The sequence below is a fragment of the Hippoglossus stenolepis genome, chromosome 18 (assembly GCF_022539355.2).
Source record: "Hippoglossus stenolepis isolate QCI-W04-F060 chromosome 18, HSTE1.2, whole genome shotgun sequence".
NCBI lineage: Eukaryota > Metazoa > Chordata > Actinopteri > Pleuronectiformes > Pleuronectidae > Hippoglossus > Hippoglossus stenolepis.
Window position 1 is genome coordinate 12,591,828 of NC_061500.1, and position 21,313 is coordinate 12,613,140.

Sequence of the window (21,313 nt, forward strand, 5' to 3'; positions counted from 1 at the left end):
ACCCACAATTATTTGTACACTGCAAATCTACAGGACTAGGAGTCAACTGAGAGAGACACTTTAAACCTTACAAAACCTGGCTTATACTCTTTATGTATATGTTCAAAATATTCCAGTCTACCAGTGGTAATTTCTGAACATGTCCACAAAATGCATTTTATCTGATCTATAAACTAAAAAAAAAGGAAGTCAACAAACAAACCAACAAACAAAATGAAAACAAACACACAAAGAGACAAACAAAAACATGAACAAAATGTAAACACCACTCATGGGTTCATAAAGGTTTCTATTATATATATAAAACTTGTAACATTGAAATAAAAATAGATCAGATATGGGTCAGATCACCATTAAAAAAAAATACTGTATTAATGTATTAAAAACTTGTCTTTTCTCGCATAATAGAACCAATAGGATTTGTTCAATATATAGTTTTCACCAATCAATCAATTTGATTAACAAATGCATAGAGTAAATAACCCATATCTGAAATAAAATCCTCTGCGGCTGCTTGAAAGCCAACAAAAGCACCAAACAAACCAATAAATAAACAATCAAACACAACACATAAATAACATCACATAAATAATAATAATATAAGTATTTTGTAAAAAAAAACCATTTACGGCTTCACCAAACAATTACACATTTTAAATTCTGACTTACAATGTATTCTGATAAGTCTGTAATGAATTAAATTGTTGTAATGAATTAATCTCTTCACAGGAGATTCAGTTCTTCAGATTGTATTAACTGCACCATTACTGAAAAGGGGTATAACTGGTGTAAATGTGTGTGACAAAATGATTCTTAATGGATTAAATAAACTTTTTACGCTCCACACGTGGACAACATGACATTACTGCAGCTCTCTGTCGACATCAAGTTTAAGCCAAAATATTAAATTGACTCATTAGTGCCAATAGTGTCATTATTGCCTTTCCCGAAATGATTGACAGAAAAGACATTAGTCATATTTAATAAGTCAGACAATCAGAAACAAATCCTTTTTTTTTTTTTCTATTGGTGAAAACATGAATTAAAAAAATGAAATGGGATTTCTGCATGTAACAAAAACTGTAGGTGGCGTTGCATTAGTAAAGTTTTTACTAATCTGCAGACATGAGTTCATCTGTGAGTCGACTTTGAACAAAGAATTCAAAGATTACATAAAAATGTCACACCAATAGAGCTGAGTATGTATTCATAATCCATCTGATTATTCTGTGCAGGGATCGGTCACAAAATAAAACATGACATGTGACACTGAATGAGGTCTCTTTGTTTCCTTGATTGTCTCATTTTGAATGTGTCCAACAAAACATCTGCAGGACTAGTGTGGGTGACTCGGGTTTGCGTGTCACTTATGCAAGAATTAATAACAGTTGATGTAACCTTTAGCAAGAGGTCAAACTCTTGGAGGATGACTCTGAGACCGGGTCCATTTAGCAAACCTCTAAAGGTCAATTTGTCCCTGTTCGAACGTTGGAATTGGAATAAAGTGTTTACCTGATGCCTACTCGTCGGCCAGGACACTCTTGAAAACGAGATGTGCTCGTCTCAAGACGGACTCCTGGTCAAATGATTTTTAGATAGATAAAAGATAATGTCAAATGTGCAACACGTTATTGGTTTCAAAGCAGGGTTACTTTTTCTTTCCTTTTTTTAGAGCAAGACAAGCATGTAACCAAATGCAGTTCATATAGAGAAACGATACAACCAGCACGGATCATGACAAAAGTATCTTCCCTCGTATGAGACAAAACCCCCTTCATGGTCAGTCGGAAAGGATCCAATCTACTGTATGTCACTCTGAGAGGTGTCACTCAGAGTGGGCAGCTTTCGTTTTTCTAACGTTCAGCTGCGGTGAAAAGTTAACTCAGCTCTCAGAAAAAGGGCAAATGTAGATTAAGGACTGTAGAGGTCAAAGGGCAGACAGTGTGTTTGAGAAGGGCACAGTGGAAACAAATTAACACACTTCACTACAGGGCAAACACAGAGGATGTGTGTTTTCTTTTTATAGTAGTCAAAAAAATGCAACCTTGTCCCCTGTGAAATATGTTCATATGCAGATCATTTCCTATTGTTTCATTCTAATGCAAGATGCAGTGTGGCATTCATAAAGTGTTGTTTAGTATTTGGTGGGTGAATGGAAGAAATTGAAAAAGATTTTGTCTTGTACTATGCCGCCCACACATGATCAGGATTAAAACTGCTCTGTGCGGACTCTACCATTGTTCTCCTGCGGGGAGAGAGGTGGTACCCGACCAGGCGAACGCACAACCCCTGATGTGGCGCACCGCCTGGAAACCGCCACCGAGTGCTGCGATCGAAATTCAAACAATTTAAGCGACGACCCCGGTGGCAGCTGACCCCTCGAAGCGCAAACAATAAGATACCAGTTGTACGCAATATAGTCTGAAGCAACAGGCAGAGGAGACTAGGAGGAAAACTATTTTTTGTGTTTCAGTTTTCTTAACTTTAATACAACAATAAAAGGATGACCACAATCTCGGTAGGAAGAGTATTTTGCAGCTTGCAGGTTTATGAACAGGCAAATAGTTAAGAACCAGCTCAATTCAAGGAAGGTTAGCTAAACTGTTTATGCGCCTCCTCATGTGCTTCTTTATTACGTATTATTACGTATACCTGTGCAGCCCTTCGCCTCCGCAAATGTCTGCGCCCCCGACCGAGCTGTGACGAAGAGCAGGTTTCTTATCATGTGAAGGCAGCTTTAGGGTTGTGAAATTGAAATGTGACCACAATCTTTCCCTAGACTGAACCAAACAGATTTAGCTGCCCAGCACTTACCATATTCACAGCATGAGCAGATATTGCAGGGGGGAATAAACTGACTGACCGTTAATCAGATATGGGTACTATGGAATTAAATTAAAATATAATCCAGAATAGGGCTGGACAATAAAAAAATATCAGTAATTATCGCAATGTAATTTCATCAATAGCAATACAACAAGTGTAAAGATATATTGCATTGTGCAATCACATTGAAGAGGTGAAACACAAAATAAATCTATTTCAGATTCGTAAAATGTTTCAAAGTGTTTGGGATTGTCTGTCCTTATGAAAATTAATGTAATTAATCGTGAGGATTATCAATATCGACTGATATGTCATTTTTCATCTTGACATACTATTTGGCCTCATCGTCCAGCCCTGATCCAGACAACTTGATGTTCCCTCCAAAATCATAGTTGTATACGAACATATCTCTGGGGAGAAAAGGTTGTCTCAGCAGTGACACACATCTGTTGTTGGGTTCTGATTGACTTGGAGAGGTCTTGTTGTTGTTGTTGCCTGTCGCTGACTACAGTGTTTCAGTGTCGGGTCAACACTTGGGTCGAAAAGCAACTCAATACTGACGACGTGCCCGTATCAGGCAAAAAGAAGACACAAACACAAAGCCATGACAAAGAAAAACAACAGGAACAGATAGAGAAGTGGATACAGACTGCAAGCTTAACCACTGATATGAGACAACATTGGCACACTGGCACTATGCAAATTTTACTTTAATTTTCTATACAGGTGATATTATTTTGAGGTGAATGTAATTGTGGGACAATAACCGACTAGATAATCAAAACGTGCTTTAGTTTTATCGACGGGCATAAACGTTGACAAGAAGGCAGCTTTATTACGTAAAGCCAGAGGCAAAGGCAGTGATAACGTATAAGCCAATGATATCAACTATATATCATCTCTAATTTCGCTTATGTAATAAATTGTATTTATTAACAATTAACAGTGAGATTTATTATAGGTTTAAATGAGGAAGCAGCTTTCTGTACAACAGCGGAGTTGCCAAAATGAGACGTTTTCACCACCTGCAGCCTCAAGAGCCAATAGTTATTTTTTACGAATATAAATCATTCTAAAAAAGTTGATACACTCGATACATGAAACATATAGAATAGTATTTTGTCGAGTTATTTATCAATAAGAAGGTTTTTAAAAGGAGAGCAATACAATTTCAAAAATATACATATTTCTAATGAGGCTAAATATGAGCAAAGACAAAGACGTATGTTCTGCTACAACACTCGTTATCTCATAATCTTCTATGTGTTGTATTTATCAGTTTCAGTTCCAATCAAAGTCTTAGTAGAGAACGTGCAACCAATTATTGCCCTGTTTGTGATACATACATGTGCCCCTTTTTAAACTGTAACACATCTATTGTGCGTCTTACCACTTAATCTGTCACGGCCAAGTTCTTCTATAAATGTAGACAGTGAAGAGAAGGAAGTAGTATTGATGACGTGGGTAAAGCTGAATGAAACTACAGGGTCCTGCCTGGACTGGGCTGGACCCGGTGCATTTGGGAATAACTCCCTGACGTCACCCGTTTTTTTTTCATGGGCTTTGTGTCTGGTTGATTTTGACGTCTCTAATATGGGGCGGGGTGCTGCTCATACCCAGGAGTGCAGATGAGTGGAAAGAGGACTAGACACACATGCATGTGAGGTTAGCTTCCATCCACTCGCTGGCATCCGGCGGGGGGGAGGGGGTCGACACCAAGTCAACGAGGGGGCGACCTGACTCCCTCCCGGACAGCGGCATGCACTGCCTTCCAGTTAATCCAACCACAAAACGCTACTTTGGTTCTTTAGAAGGATTAATACTGGTTACATACATTTTTTTTCTTTCATGTTATTTTAGACCAAAAGAATTGACGGAAGTCGGGAAAAAAAACAAAAAAACGGCATACAGGTCATGCAGCACAAGATGGCAGACACAATGCTTTTATGAACACAGAAGGCAAACGAATACTGAGAAAGACAAGACAACAAGGCACGATGACAGGCAAGAGACTCGACCAATCAGACAGGACAGTTAGATCAAGGCGGGGCTTACCGATGCGGTCCAGTCGGTCGATGGCGACGGTTTCGAAAGCACGTCGCATCATGGGGTACTCCTCTAGCACCTCGTTGAAGTGGTCGACGGAGAGAGAGAAGAGTCGACAGTAGGTGTCCGCCCTCACGCTTGCCGTCCGTCTGCCCTTGGTGAGCAGGCAGATCTCTGTGCGGCGCGAGCACAAAGGAAGAGAGGATAGAGAGGGAAATTAGACACATGGAGAAACAGTAAGTGTAGTGGAGGGTGTGCAGAGGAGCTTAAAGGAAATCAAGCCAGTAATTACGGTACAGATTAGCATGTGATGACCCGAGAGTGGGGAAAGGTAGAGAAGCAGATGCTAATGTAAATAAAAGGAGAAGCCCATTAGCAGTGCTGTCACTTGCATTATACGAAGATAGCTCATCATCCTGCAGAGAGATAATGGTCCCTTAATATGATACAGCAGTCAGTTCACAAAAAAAGGAACCTGTCAGGCATCACATTAGTTCACATTAATGTAACAAACAACGGAACAGGTACATCGACATATATTCCTGTATTCATGTCCAGTCACATGACCAAATATGAAGTAAACTTTCTGCTTTGTGTTGATCAATAGAACAATGCATCAAAAATAACCATACCCCACTTTAGGAAATAACATAGCATGTAAGTCTTTTCATGTTTGTGTGTATAAGTTTTAAAAGGGTGTGTACTGCACTGAAAAGACTGAGATTACAAATGACAAATTGTATATGAGACACCTGTCATCTGTATTAAAGACACATACTGCAGATGTTGATGAAAAGAGAATCAATGGTTAAAAACCTGAAAAGGAAAAAATTTGAAATATAGTATAACTGTGGTTAATGTTTGTGAAAAAACAAGTTTTAGTTGGGATTTTTTCTCTCTACTCTGTGTTATTTTGATAAATACTGCATATTTTAACCTCTTTTCCCCTGAGACAGTTTGTAAACGTGAAACCAAAATGAGCTAAAAAATGTATATATAAATGATTTGGCCCAGGTGGTAGGGTGGTTCGATCCGAAGTGAACCCCGAATAGCTCCTGACGGCTGTTTGGGCAGCATGTGAATGAGATGCATGACTGACAGACAAAGAGCTAGATATAGAAGCGCTGTGTGAAATTGTGTGTGAAATGTGTGAATGTAAATTAACCGGTAAAGCACTTTGAGTCGTCATTAAGAGAAGAGAAGCTCTATAAATACAGTCCATTACGTTTAACTCGGACATCTGAGACGACTAGGCCAGTTAAAAAAGGTTAGGAATCACTGTTTACAAAAATATTGTGTTTTATAAGACATTATAATATCAAACAGTTGAATAAAATGAAAATACTAACATTTGTCAAATTGTTCAATACTTGAGTAAATTCTCATTTGGGTAATAAAATCTTATTAAACAGCAATTAGACGGTAGCTCACTGATCAGTGATGAAACCTAAAATGTTTAACTTGTGTAGTCAATGACAACAGATTAAATCCTTGCTTCTCGGCCTGATAATATTATTGCATCATTGTGTTCATGTGAATACAATAATAGCTCACTGGGAAACAAGGATGTATAATATGAGCTAAATTTCCTTGCATGAGCATGATGATTATCAGGCAGCAAATCCATGATTAGCATGTGTGTGTTAGACGATGTGCAGCACCTGACTTCCACTGCTTATATCTGTGTATTCATATTTTATGTATCTACTTTCCCTTTGTTTCTGTTCAGCCACCAACACGGCTCAACCTCCACCCACATTTGCACCAGCCTATACTTGAACTTCCACCTTCATTAAATTGATAAATGCTAACTCGTGGTGTGATCCGTGTTGGCTCCGCCACGAGCTGTCACGGAAATAGAGCAGAGATTGTGTGAGATGTGAGAGCAACACTCCGACGCTGTGTGTGTGAAGAAAGTGTGGTGCCGTTGGAATGGAAGCACCTCCCTTCAGGTGGTACCTCCGCTAACAAAAGACGACACGCAGAGAAAAAAACATGTGTCTTGTTAAATGTAACTTCTCGAGACAGGAAGACAGTTACTGATTGGTTGGTCTATGTTGATAAAAATCCCTCTTTACTCCCAGCAAGCTCATATGACGTTCTGTGTTTCTACATTAAAAAGGTACATGCAGTGCTTGGCAGTAAAGGGCCAGTGTGTAACGCCTGGAGAGGACGACCTGAAACCAACAAAGCTCCTCTCCTGACAGTTTTGTTATAGTTAAAAGTGAACTTCTTCCCCCAATACAGATGCAAGGATGTTGCTGAATATGCAAAACATGGAAATTCAAACAGAAATCGCAGGAATACTCAAACTAAATGTGAATAATTAGACATTAAAGAAAGTATATCCAGTAAAGAACAAGTGGAAAGTCAGTATTTTATTATGCCAAAACCAGGAGACAGTTAGCCAAGCTAATGATCTGGTAAATCTAGTTTCTTATTTGGCAAAAAGTTTGTGTGAGAGTGTGGATACCCAAACTAAACCCGGCTTGGCTTGTTGGGTCCTGATGTCTCCTGACAGGCCGGTTTCAGACAAAAACTCCTAATGACATTATGGTTCTGGTCCATCACGATGTCTGGGCTCATTTTTTTGTCTGTAATCGGGGAAAACAAGCAATAACCATGCGTGTCAGAGACTCGGTGACAGATTATATTATCATAAACCACAAATAAATGATTTGCTGGCTCTGCTTTGACTGTGTTGTCAGGCGGCCACACCGCTCCATAACCACAGTAAAAATAATGGCAGAAGCAACCGGGGACACAAAACTATTTTTCTCTCCTTTTTTTCTTGCTGTCCTCTGTTGGAATAGCAGCTTCAAACGGTGCTAATTCATTTTGTCAGACCACACTGACCTCCAGTTGTGAGCGATTGTCGGGAGAATGTGAAAGCGCCATTGCCGACACTGAGCTAACAAGAAAGCAGGAAAGTCAGTATTTTTAGGCTGTGCCAACACCACTGTTTCCATGTATCTGTATCCATACATCACACGTAATGCTGCCACTGGGCCTGACAGGGTTTTTCTCGCTAAACTGCAGTGGAGGAATTGTAACACAAAGAGGCAGTTTCATACTAAAGTGACTGTCACTTCGGAAAAATAACCTCTTTGGATCCTCTGTACTTAGACTAGTGAAGCTTTATTCCAAACTCAAACTGAGGGGAACATTAGCACTGTCACCTGGAAGACCTCTGTGTGTATCTCCAGGTGTGTATGTGTGGGTAAGGTGAGGCCCTGCTAACACTTCACTTGATGCGTCCCGACACGTGTCTGTTGCCGTGTCACAAAGCATTACCCGTGAGCCCAGGGGCATTGTGGATAATTTTCAATCACTTCATGTGTCACGTATACAGCCATGGCAACCAGCTCCCTATACCCAGTCTCCTCTTCACGACCGGGAAACGGAGGATGAAGTCCCATGTGAGGAAGACACTGAAGCCCAGCAGGGATTTTTATCCACTGTCTGTTATTGTTCTAGCGTTAAACTCTATTAGTCCCTTGGCCTCAGTACAGAGCAGTGGAACCAATATGTAATCCCATTCACGCAGGCCCAGGAGTGATTATAGCGTGATACCTTTTTAGTATGCAGGTGAGGCAGTGGCCATGGTTGGAGGTGCTTGGTGACCCACTGTCCTCATACGTGTCCAGCTCATTACTATGCTAATAGTTTCCTGTTTTTGGGCTCGGTTTCGTCGCTCGCTCTCCCGGTCCTCTGTTTCTGTGTCAGTCCCCTTCGCTGATTTCTCAGTCTGCTCATGAGGGGAGTCGGAATCATCTGAGAGTGTGTGTTCGGAACTCTACTAATGGATGTAAACGGGTAAAAACACCAGGTGGGCAAAAGATACGGGCAGGTGGCCGGTCAGAGACACGACATAACAAAACAAACACCCCCTTATCCAAAAGAAGATAATAATTACAGTATATCTAGTTCTCCATGTTTCTCAGTATGTTTCCCTTTGAGCTGGTTTTGGATGCTGACACGATCTTAGACAATCAACTCTAGTAATTGCAGTTTATGAGTCCAAGCCGCTGCTGCTAAAGAGCGCTGGTTGCTTGCTAATTCAAAGTTTATTAACATATGGCATATCCAAATCGCACCAAAATGTAAGCAGCACTTCCTTTGGCCCTCTTTAGATATAAGAGACACCTACAGACAGACATTTCTGTAATTATTACTTTTATTAATTACTTATTATTATACTTTCTTTAATATCTAACTATTCCTGCAATTTTTTATTTAATATTTTCATGTTTTCTATAATCTGCAATATAGCAGCCAGGTTCTACTCGTCTGTTACAGCCACATCCATGCATTCAATGCGCTCTAACTAGACATATAATATAATAGACATACAACTATACATCTGGATACATCTGTATACGGTTTTTAAAATTAACTCTTTTAAAGTATTCTGCTAAATACTTGTATTTGGACCAAGCTGTTGTTTCAGAGTCTCTGCATTGAATGAGAACAATCCCCACAATTGCAACCACACAAGTATAAATTGTGTTAATACTAAACTTGTGGTATAATATTTTAATATAAATTGTTCCAGACAAAGCTCAAAAAAGATAATCCAAAAATCCCTGCAAAGCACAAACTTCAACACATATCCTTGATTTCTATATTTGGTCCCCAGAGGTTAGTTTTCAGTGAAGCAGGTCATTGAGACTCTTCATCTCCTGCAGGAAGCAGCTAAACCAGCTTCCATTATACTGCAGTCAAAGTGACAAAATTATGTTTCAATAAGTCAATCAGTTAGCAACTGTTTATTAAATCAGATCTTTAAGCAAAAGTGGCAGATATTAGATTTTCTGGTTTTTATTGTGGAATCAGAGATAAGTAAAATGTCATATTTCACTATATTCAGACATTTTATGGACAAAACCATGCATCATTTAATGAAGAAAAATGTATCCACTGATTAATCGTAAAAGAATATGACATTTGTTCACTCTGTGCTGAATTTAAGATGCACCCCCTCCTCCTCTGGCAGTCCTACATTTAAGCAAAGACTGAGCGTCGACATGAAACGGTGTACGACAATAATCTCGTGCTTTGACCAAACAGAAAAAAAGACAACCCGTCTCGTGTTTGATTCACTGCCTTCCTCAGCTCGCCTGTGAGACATGAACTGCATGCGGCAGACACTCCAAAGTGAAGGTATTCTTAGACCCTTCAGCCTACTTCCATAGTGGGGATGAACTTATGAGATAAAATATGCAAGAACCCCTAAAATAGGAGACTTTGCTTTCACGTGGACACGACAATGTCTGCCTTGGAGATTTTGTTGGAGTAAACAACGGGCAGTGAAATTACATTTGACATTTAAAAAATGAATGACGTCTGTAGTGTTTAGGAGAGGGAATGGGAGAGGGGAGGAGACGAAGTTAGAACGAGAGCGCAGCAGAGAGTAGCTGCTCTTGTCAGTGCCAAGTATGCGAGGCTGGGATGTATGGAGAAGGAGAAGAGGTCGTGTGTGTGTGTGTGTGTGTGTGTGTGTGTGTGTGTGTGTGAGAGAGAGAGGGGGAGTGACCTCTGTGTCCTGAGGGATGCCTGATCCATGCCTTGGCCCACTCCAACTACCAGATGAGAGGTTATGTAACTGTGGAAGCTGACTAACTTCCAACACCGGTTAATGAGAATCTACTTCTATAATAACTTAACTTCAAACAGCGTCAAACACAAGACTGAGTTTTTTTGCTCTTGCACGGCAGCAAGAACATGTTTGGTTTTAATTAATGTTTTTGGATCGTTTCGTTTTTGTTCTTACCTCCGAAATACGATCCATCCGTCAGCTTCATCTCCTTACTGAACTTGGTGATGACGCTTGCGACGCCGTGCTGAATGAAATACATCTTCTTCCCGACCGTGCCCTCCCGGATGATGTAGTCGTTGGGTTGAAAGACCTCGAACTTCAGCTTGCTCAGCATCCCCGTCACAAAGTTGGGGTCGGCGTTTGCAAACAGAGGCATGGTGGCCACAAGCTTACGACAATTGAAGTTGACAATTTCCTGGTAGAGAAGACAGAGGGAAAAGAAGAATGATGAGATTGTGCCATAAATAAACCTCCTGTCCACCTGAAACATGATAAATGAGCATCAGTTGGGGAGTCGGACACAAAACGCCGCCGCAAATCCTTCATCTCTGCAGACATAAATACATTGGATGCATATTGCTGCTTTATCCCTAATACTTCTAAAGCACTTCCCCCATCACTCCTGAGAAAAGACTTTTTGGCACACGAGTCAGATCCTGATGAGGTTGCCCTCTGGTGCCGGCCGCCGGCCATCTCTCTGGTCTCATCCTGTCCCCTCGGACCCAGCAGGAGATTAGGAGCTTGTTGTCTGTTTACCCACACATCTCTGTTGCCGTGCAGATGGAAAGCCGGGGCACTTGGCATCTGCGGCGGTGTGTTGTTGACCCCCCATGAGGGATAACTCTCCTCCAGTAACAACAGGACATTAACAGTGAGATAACCAATCTCTGAGACATTCTGCTCGCTAGACGGGGGGGCGACGCAGAGAGATGTTAGCTCAGAGTCAGATGCCGGTGTCAGCTAATGCCACGGGGCGCTGACCTCAATCACGGACCAGAACTAATGAATTACATAGTAAGCAGTTTTCATGCCCAGCCAGGAGTCCTCTTGGGGAAACAATCTTTGGCTATGCCTATTTAAAGATCAGTCATATGGTGGAGAATAAGAATCAGGGAGACAGAGGAAAGGAAAGGCGGGGGGGGGACGAGCAGAGAGAACAGCAGAGCAGTCTGGCCATTGTGATATTTGAAGTCTGAAAAACTGCATATACTTCACATTATTTTACTTATTGCGTCTTTTTCTTTTCGTTATCCCTTTAACAGAGTCTGAAAAACTACTTTAAAATATAAAACATGCCCCAGACCGGCCATCCATCACAATGTGCGTTTCTGTCTCTTATTGTATTATATTGTCAAAGTTGCTTTGTCATTGTGTAACTATAGCAGGCAGGTGCAGTTTGGAGAGACACATTAAAGCACATTAATGGGCACTGGCTGCTGAACAACAAACCTTTTAATGAAAGAAACAACCACATTTTCTTCTTTCACAGTTCTCGTGTTTCTGTTACTCATCGATGAAATGATTCTTGGCAGCTCATGACGGTCAATCAATGCCAGGGAGAGTTTCTTCCCACGGTTGCCTACCACCAAGAAACTTTCAGTGAGATGGATTACTGGCTTCAAGAAGTGTGATCTGGCTGCCAGTTGATTTTCATAGCAAGCCGAACATAATCGATGATTCTTGGAAAAGGAATTGTAGGTACTATGGTAATTTTATTTAGAAGAAATATTGAGCACCGCCACTTCACAAGAAGAGGTTTCTTGGCTCGAATCCCGGTTCGGCCGCTGCCTTTTTCTGTTGTGAGCTTGCAAATGTTCACTAAGTCTGGAAACCAGAGACTCTGAATTGATTGTAGGTTTTGAATGGTCATTCGTCCCTATAACTGTTTTCAGACGGAATTTCTGCTTTAAACGCAGCAGGAGATTGCCGAGTCAGACCCGTTTCACAGTAACAGGAAAATCTCTGGAGTTTTCAGTTGGGAGGTGTCCTCTGTGTAGAGCCTGCAGGAGGCAGGACATCCCAATGGGGAAATCACAGGTTTTTGTTTACAACAAATACCCACCGGAGTCAGGCCGTATCCCCAAAAGCTCTCAAATCTCATTGTCTTTCCAAATAGCCTTTTCTTTGTTGTCTTCTTCAGTGCATGGCACCTTGTTTTTTCATCCTGAGATTTTTTTTTCTTTTTCAGTTTTGCATCTGTTGCATGACACATCATCAATCGACCTAAACATTTGCAATAAATCTCTGGACATAATCCTTCTGTGTTCTCACTCAGACATTCACTAGAAATGTCATAGGAAAAACCCCAGAGACTGTCCAGAGCAACTGACTCGGACATTTGCGTCCCCTCCGAATAATTTCAGGAGAATATCTGGAGTTCAGTGCATGTCTGTAAACGGCTTTCATGTCAGGGTGTGAAGGGTTGAAATCCTGGACGGGGCTGGTGACATGCCCGACCTGCGTGTCACTTAATGTCAGCTGCGATTGGCTCCAACCCCCTTGGTGATCCTTTAATGATAAGCGGTATAGATAATAGATGGATGGATTAATATCGTCCACTGCTGCACATTAAAATGGCTGCTAATATCTTTGCTGTAATCATTACAGTTGATCCATCCATGTCATCTAAATATCACATCGTCATCACTGCCTGCCTGAGCTGCCTAAACCTTGTGATAAAGGACGACCCAGAATCAGCCAGCAGATACTTGGGCTGATTTCGTGGTCCTCCGCTGTCCCAAAGCGAGTCTGAGTGCCGCTAAGTGGAGCTGATTCTGATCCAAAATTGACCTACAACTCAGCAGCCCCCAAAATTGTGCCGCAGCACCACACTCAGCTGCAATCAGCCCGACTCCCCCTCTCCCCGAGGTCTCCGTCCGTCCACCTGGAATAGGTCTGCCTTTAAGCTGCCTTAATAGATTTCTCGGACACAGACTGCAGCAGAGGTTGAAAAACAAGTTTCACCTCTCCTTTAATCATTTGATTTTATAACAGAACTTGTGGCCACTTTACTCCAAAAGCCAACTAGGCTAAGCCTGGCGTTAGTTGTGCCACACTGATAAATCAAGATGCATCTACAGAACTTTGGCCAGCCTCAATTCATTTCTGTGCATACAGTGTACAATAGCTTTTAGTCTAACAAGATTCAAATGGGAGCTGGCAAAGGAAATGTGTCACTGGCACATGAAGGTTGGTGTTACTCATATTGCTTTTTAAAAGGTGAGGTCAGTGCAGAACAGAATAATTATCATGTAAGATCTGGCAATAACAACAACTAGAGCATTTATGAAACAGTAGTGTAACAGTAAAATGCTACATGATGCATGTATCAATGCATCGATATTATTGATCTAATAATGTTATACACTGTATATATCTGAGGTAGGAGTCACTTTTCTGCAGGACAAATTAATTCACTTTGGATACTTTAATAACTTTTTGCCGATTGCACTTGTGTATACTCGATAGGATTATGAAAGTATGACTTTTACTTATAATGGTTATATACTGTTGTTTATGTGGTTTTAGATTGTTCCACCACTGTCTCCAGGTTAGGAAGAAATTAACTCAAGGTTTTATTTTCCAGCAGTGGACTGAAAGCTGGAGGGTAAATAGCAAAACTACAGGATCTGGTTTCTCTTGGATAATTTCATGCAGGAACCCGGGGTGTCGTGACGCTTGTTTGGTCCTTTGCTTTACTGAATAACTTTATCTGGCAGAAATAAACCATTCAATTAATTTATAACTGTCCCACCCTGAGAGCTGTTATACTGCAAAAATGACGACAAAGTCTGGTCCGTGTGTCCTGCTTTGCTCTGCTGCAACTGACTTTGTTTTTGCCCGTCTGTCCCATGGGCAAAGCTTTTTTCGTGGAGCGATGCTGTCTCCATGCAGATTTGAACTTTGCTTGCAATGCACGGTGAACTAAGCCTGTAGGATTTTCTGTGTTGTAAGTAATCGTTTTTAAATCCCCGCCCCTCCCTGCGAGTGTCTGGGAATGTGCAGCATCTCCCCCCCCCCACACACACACACACACACCTCAGCATTCCACTCCGCAAGGTGACTTAATGGGGCTGCAGGAGAGATGGTCTTGATCTCCACGCCTGCTTTGCTTTTTATTCCTCTCCCCTCCCATATCCCTGTACATAATTACCCATGTAATGTGCAGCTGTGAGGAGGTCAGCCAGGAACTTAAAACCTGGTCACTGACTTTAATGCTCCTCCCATCCTACCTCCCTTTCAGAATAATATAGGTTATCGTATGCTCAGGTTGCGTCTGTGTGGCTGTTTATTGGTGCTGCAGCGCAGACCTGTACGTATTGTAAAATAAAAAGAGCTCTGTGACTGAGGAACAGTTACTGCTTCTGGGAAGAATATTCTCGTATCTTGACTGACGCTCGCTCTGGGTTCACCCAAGATACTGAGGAGAATCTGTTTTGTTGTTTTTCTCCTTGACCTTGTAAGACGAGATGACAGGTGTTGGTATTTCAGTTTCACGTTCTGCACATTTAAAAGGCGCAAAAACGTCGATTCACTGAAAATCTTCGGGGAATAAAGTCATTCATGTTCCAAAACTAAACCCACAGTGTGACAGCTTACCTGTCAAGAACCTTTTTTTTTATTAGATTTAAGACGTGTGTATTTTTTACTTGCTCCAAAAATAAAACTCAAGCCTTCAAACGGAAGGGAAGGAGCCTCTGAACAAGACAATGGAACCTGTTCAGGGTCTTTAATAGAAAAATTGTCTTACCTCTTTGAGCGGGTCGTTGAGTTCACTCAGGATATTGTCCTCGTCAAAGATTTTGCCTTGGTAGCGATGTTCGTAGTAGTCGTGAATTTTCTGTCGCATGTCTGCTGGAAGCTTGTGGAAGGACATGTATTGCTCCACTTGTTTGTACTGGGGAGACAAAGAAAAGGAGATGATAACTGTTCAGTGAGGAGCTGTTGATTCAAAATGTAAAAACACCAAATTGTAATGAAAGTGTCAATAATTAATAGAAACAAGCTGCAGTTTGCCTGAATAAACACAAAAAGCTGCGGCCTTCACATTTTGTGTATTTGCGTCCCGGTATTGAGGACAAGCCGTGCTCTCACAGAGTCACGGAGCCATGTCCTGGTTCTGCGTGTGGGGAGGGAGAGGCAGAGCGAGGGAGGCAGGTGGTGAAAGAGAGAAGGAAAGAGTACAGGCCCTGGGCTATGTCAGACCAAGGTAGCAGTTCTGATTATCTCACCCGTGCAGGAAGCCCGGTTCTAATAGGCGACCGAGCTATGATCTAATGTGAACCAGCAAGGTATACCTGATATCCTGGAGCCGCAGCAGCCATGCACCAGATGGTGCGGCTTGCATGACTGATGAAGTGATAATTATTCACACAATTTCTCCTGAATATTTGGTTGCGCTTTCTTTAATTCCGAGGAACACGAGCGGTATTGATTTTTAGCATCTGCCAAGAATCCAAGGTGATGCCAAATGAATTCAACGACCCCTCGTCCTTTGTTGAGATCGTCTTGTTTCTATTTCCTGTGGTTGGTGTTAAAAAGTATGTGATGCACTTTGAAACTGCTTCAGTTGTTATAGATGAACCCGTCATGTCCACAACTTGATAATGTATCAGCATTACAGTTTAATGATTATCAATGTCATCTGACTTCCAACTCAGGCCATATTAAGTATAGACAAAAAAGTTAATTAAAAACATTTCAGTAGATAGCAGTTTTGTTATCACAAAATTAAAATCTCAATAAAAATGTAGTTACAAGTATATACTGAACCTTGGTTATATTGCTATTGATGAAACTTAAATTTCAATAATTCGATATTGTTTTATTACATTTTAATTTTCATGAAGAGAAATGTATTGATTTCAGGTCTTTTTAGGATTTAGAGGGATGGTGGGTATTCAGAATAAAACAAACCATTCATTGTATTATTGCTACACTTGCCAGAAGAATAACATTGATGAAAGGATGAAATAGTGTCCTCACTGTGAGAAAGCCAGATGGCCGGTGCATCTTCATTTATATTGTATTGTCTACCATTGGCAGGATGCAGGACTTTTCCATTGGTGCCAGTACTGCCACTAACAAAGTTGTGAGAAGTGTCCGGTTTGTAGTAATTAGCCGTATCTCGGCGGGAGATAAAATTCGACCCGCGCTAACCTGAAGGCAATTATTGACCCTCAGGAGAGGAGCAAGAGGGAGAAAATACTTTGGCTCATCTATTTTGATCAGCCTCCGTTTCCTCGCGGAGTCTGCTGCAGACTTGGCGCTGAACATGATCTTCCCACCCAGTCCAAGGCCCCGACACCTGAAAATAAACACCGTCTATCACGTTGTCTCGGGTAATCACACACAGGCTGTGACGTCTGTGGCCCTGGACGGCGGCGGGCTCCGTGGCCGGCGTGATGCGAAGCGCGGTTCGCAAAGAGGAATTTGTCGGTGAGAAGAGAGACACTGGAGCAACAATGGCTCCTGCATTGATTACTCACCCGGCTGCAGAAAGGTGATAAGGGGCCAGGGCTTTTGTTTGCGGGAAATTGATTTATTTCCAGTTCACACAGTTGAAGTTGGAGCGTGTGCAGTAGCTCAGGTTATTTTTACAGCGGAGGAGAGGGTGGCATGATGTGACATTTCAGATACTTCAGGTTTGTGGCCTCCAGCCTCATGTCAAGTTTGTATAATGATGATGACTTCATTTCTCACTTTTTAATTTATAATTGTATTGGCTAATTATTCAGTTTTACCCGCTAGTGTGGCTTATTTAGATGAATGCTGTTGACAGTCCTCTCTAGAAGTAGTCATGGCCTGCTCAGTCATACACTCACATTGTGATTAACCATTTGGCTCAATATTAACCCACTTCTGTGCTCTTGTAGCACGGCCAGGCATCAGTGTCGCTGAAATGGAGCCTGGAGGCACTTTGTTATCTGCAACAATAACATCCCATGGAAATATGTTTTCACTTAATGTAAACTGCCTAAAGTAAATCCTACTTAAATATTAACGCATATTTAAATACTAATTGAATATCCACAAAATGAAGTACTTTTTTTTACTTGTTTAATAAAAGTATCTCCTGTGGGTGCATGCATATAAAAAACTACATGAAAATGTTTTCAGATATGTTAATAGAATTTAACTTTAATCCAAATTTTATAAAGAAAATTTAAAACAGAACAACACAAGTAAAGGAATAGTTTAAAATAGGATGAACAGTCTGATACCAATACATTATGTTTATTAATGAGAACCAGGCTAGTGGTTTACCCACTGTTTCAAGTCTTAATTGTAAGCAAGGCTAACAGCTGCTGACATAGCTCCATACTTAGCAGACCGACATGAGAGTGATGTTAATCTATTCATGTCACTCTATGAAACAAAGCGAATTTTTCCCAACATTTTTCTATTTTCTTCAAGCATGGCTGCTCGTGTTATTTATTCAAGTCTAAAATATTTGAGGCTGATTGAAACTCTTCACTTTCATTTCTTGAACATGAATTCAATCCATCCAGAGCAAGCAAGCAGGTTAACATTAGACTCTAAAGCCTGTGTATGAATCGAGGCTCGGCCTCAACATGTCTGAAATAACGTTGACATGAATGACATGCAGCTGTATGCTGGATCCCAGTGATTCAGCACCGGGCCCATCACAGCAGGCACAGATCATGTCTTGCTTTACACCCTAATTTCCTTCCACACACACCAACCACTTCTCTAAATCCCCTCCCTCTTGATATCTTTCTCTTTGTGCATTTCCTTCCATATTTTAAGGCCTTCATCATGTTACCTGTTTTCTCCAATAAAAAGTACTTTAAGGACTCATATCGACAAGATTCACTCTCTCTGCTCCTTTATCATCTCTGTCCTTAGCGCACTTCTAACGCCCCCCTCCCCCACTCTCCATGCATGTTCCCAGCCGTGGCAGTGATAGATGTGATGACCAGAGGCTGAGCACCCTCAACCCATCCCTGCTGCTCCTTAGCCTGCTACACCGATATGCACAGCCATGCAGCAAATCAGCGCTAGCTGAATCTGGCTACCCACTGGGGCTCCGTTACCAGGAACATGGCATTCGCAGCCTCAGAGTTGTCAGTTCAATGCCTGGGGAGATGTCGAATGGATAAAGTGGGATGTAGATTAAGAAGATTTGCTGTGAAGCAGATGCAAATCACATACTGAGCAAAAGACATGTCACTAATTCAAAGGGTGACTTCGAACGGTTAAATAGTTCGCTGTGGGCGACCTGCTCTCATTCATTTTCCGTGGAATTTTCTGTGACACCCGTTTCAAATCAATAATAAAATGTTCAAATCCCGATAAAAACCTGCTTATGAAGAAATCCCTTTAATGTGAATTTAATACATATATATGTACTCGACATGTTTGCATAGGCTTTTTCTGATCTGCTCTCAGTTCAGTCTAAATCAGCAGCTGATTTACAGAGTAGACCTGCTGGGGATCGCTGTGAGGCTGAAATTGAGTCTGTCACGGAGCAATGAAATTTAGTAATCAGCGTTCCAGGCATGAGCTCACTGACGTTAACGTCTTCACTAGACCAGATTAGTCTCGTTGGCTAAATTGTGGGTGGCTTTGTAGAGTTTTAAGTGCCGTGTAAAACATAAGCATGGTTTCTCCAGATTGATCTGACAATAGGAGAGGGAGGCAAGTTCAGGCCATGGTTTTACTGTAGAGAACATTGAAAACAGATAAATGCTTTTACAAGAACTTTGCGTACTTAGTCTAGCCTGCGTTTGTGTGTGTGTGGGCATAGAGATAATAGAGCTGCAACTATTTTCTTTATTATCAATTCAGTTTTTGTAGAGCTGAAATGATCAGTCAAACAAATATGAGCTAAAAGCTAAACATGCTTATTATTCACTGGTTGCTTCTATACAAATGTGATGAATTTCTGCTGTTGTTTTAAACTGTTGATACAAATTTAATGGTATTTTTTCAGCATTCTCTGTCATTAAAAAGACAAAACAATTACTGAGAAAATAATCTACAGATTAATTTATGATGAAAATTGTTGTCAGATCCATCCGAATTTTTGTTTTTGTGCCCAACCATCCAGAGCCTGAATAAATTCATTGAAGCACTGCACCTAAGGATTATTTTTATAATAGAATAATTTGTTGATTATTTTTGTCAGTGCAATTTCAGAGAATATTAAAACTGGCTAAATTAATCTTCCATGGACGAAGGCAGCAAATGTTTTGACTTTGTAAAAGGTGAAACTGAACTCGTTGCAGTTCTGAATTGGTTTACTTTTGAATAGGGAGAAAATCGGCAAGTCCTCTAAATGTAAGAGCAGGAATATGTTTAAAAAGTCTTTTAAACAATTAACCATGTATTGGCATTGATGTAGTTTAATTTTGTAAATGCAAATTTAACATGACTCCACAACCACAACTTATTATTCCTTCTGATTTCTGTTGATTGCTCTTTTACTTGACTCTGTGTCCTGAAATGATCAGAAGCACTGGTTCCTTTGGCACATCAGTCATAGTAAAAACTGTTTACATGGCTGGATCAATCTGCAAAACCTACATCATCTTTGCTATTGCATAAGTCAAAGATCAGCTCTTCATTTTAAGCGGATCAAGACATACCATGCGAGGGTTATAATCCCCCGCACTACAATGCGTATGTACATTGAATTCTGCAGCACAAGCACAGGGAAAGTTTGGGGGGGTTAAACTCGGGTTCTCGCGTGCGAGCACACTGAGCATCAGTCATGGCCGTGTGTTCTGGGGAATTGCCCAGGCCCCTCAGCGGGATCACAGATGGTGGCTAGGCTGAAATGCTGGATAATCACTCTCTATGCAAAAAAAAATAAATAAAAAAAAGATGCAATAGGGACTGAAATGAAATGGAAGAATGAACTGTGTTCACTGGCAGTACACGGGCAGTGAGGTGGCTCGTCATGTCACAGACCTCCTCACCGCATTGGCCCTGTGTGATCTGCTTGGGGGGAGAAAATCCTCTTTCCCGGTCATCGCCCCGGATATCGTGATCCGTGAGCGCTCGACCCATTGGTCCACAGGGCCACTGAGAGAAGACCTAATTTATTTAAGTCCAGCTCCAATGAGCAGGATTTTATGTAGTTGAAAAGAACGAAACCCTCAGAATAACATAAGACCATCCCAGTGGTAATAACTTGCCTGCAAACAACAAAACATACAATATGGAGTTTCCATTTGAAAGGATTTCTTCTTTCTTATCAACATCCATAATCATGCATCTCATTTAAACCTAAGCTCCTCCTTTTTTCTAGCTCAGGTATTAAATGTTGGAATGTGTGTCACTGCACGGATCTTACCTTCTCCTGGTATTGCCTGCGCGAGGAGTCCAGTGATTGGATTAGAGCGGTAGCATGACCCACAAACATGGCGTAGCACGTGGCGCCTACTATCATACTCAGCATGGTGATCCACAGGTCAGACATGCTAACGGGCGCCCGGGCGCCGTACCCGATGCACAGCATGTGGCTCATGGCTTTGAAGAGGGCGTAAGAGTACTGCTTACCCCAGGACACGTTCTGTAAAAGATGGAGAGAGAGAGAGAGGGGGAGACAAAGAGGGAGTGGGGGGAGTTACTGCGAGGCGAAGCAGAGAGGGAAGGTTCTCCGGCAGGCAGAGTGGAAAGACAGGCTTCCCTTTGATGGATCACTGAACCTCTACCAAACATTCTGCCAGCACACTCTCCATGCCTCAAGCCTAATGCCCTCACTCAGTGAATGAACTTTCTACCTTCCTCTTATTCTGCCTCCTCCTTCGCTCAGCCTTCAGCCCTTCAACACGTCACATTCTTTTTTCTCCCCTCTGCCCGGATGTACCAGGC

The 21,313-nt window shown here is 41.4% G+C and overlaps 1 protein-coding gene across 1 annotated transcript in view; it reads right to left on the bottom strand.

Moving 5' to 3' along the window:
• The window catches only part of LOC118098213 (potassium/sodium hyperpolarization-activated cyclic nucleotide-gated channel 1), a 68,244-nt gene that overhangs the window by 5,017 nt on the left and 41,914 nt on the right, over positions 1–21,313 (bottom strand). Inside the window, exons 4-7 of the mRNA XM_035141834.2 lie at positions 20,793–21,011; positions 15,222–15,368; positions 10,646–10,886; positions 4,882–5,046 (exon numbers count right to left, since the gene is read on the bottom strand). Coding sequence (XP_034997725.1) covers positions 4,882–5,046; positions 10,646–10,886; positions 15,222–15,368; positions 20,793–21,011 — 772 coding nt within the window. The remainder of the gene's footprint in view (positions 1–4,881; positions 5,047–10,645; positions 10,887–15,221; positions 15,369–20,792; positions 21,012–21,313) is intronic.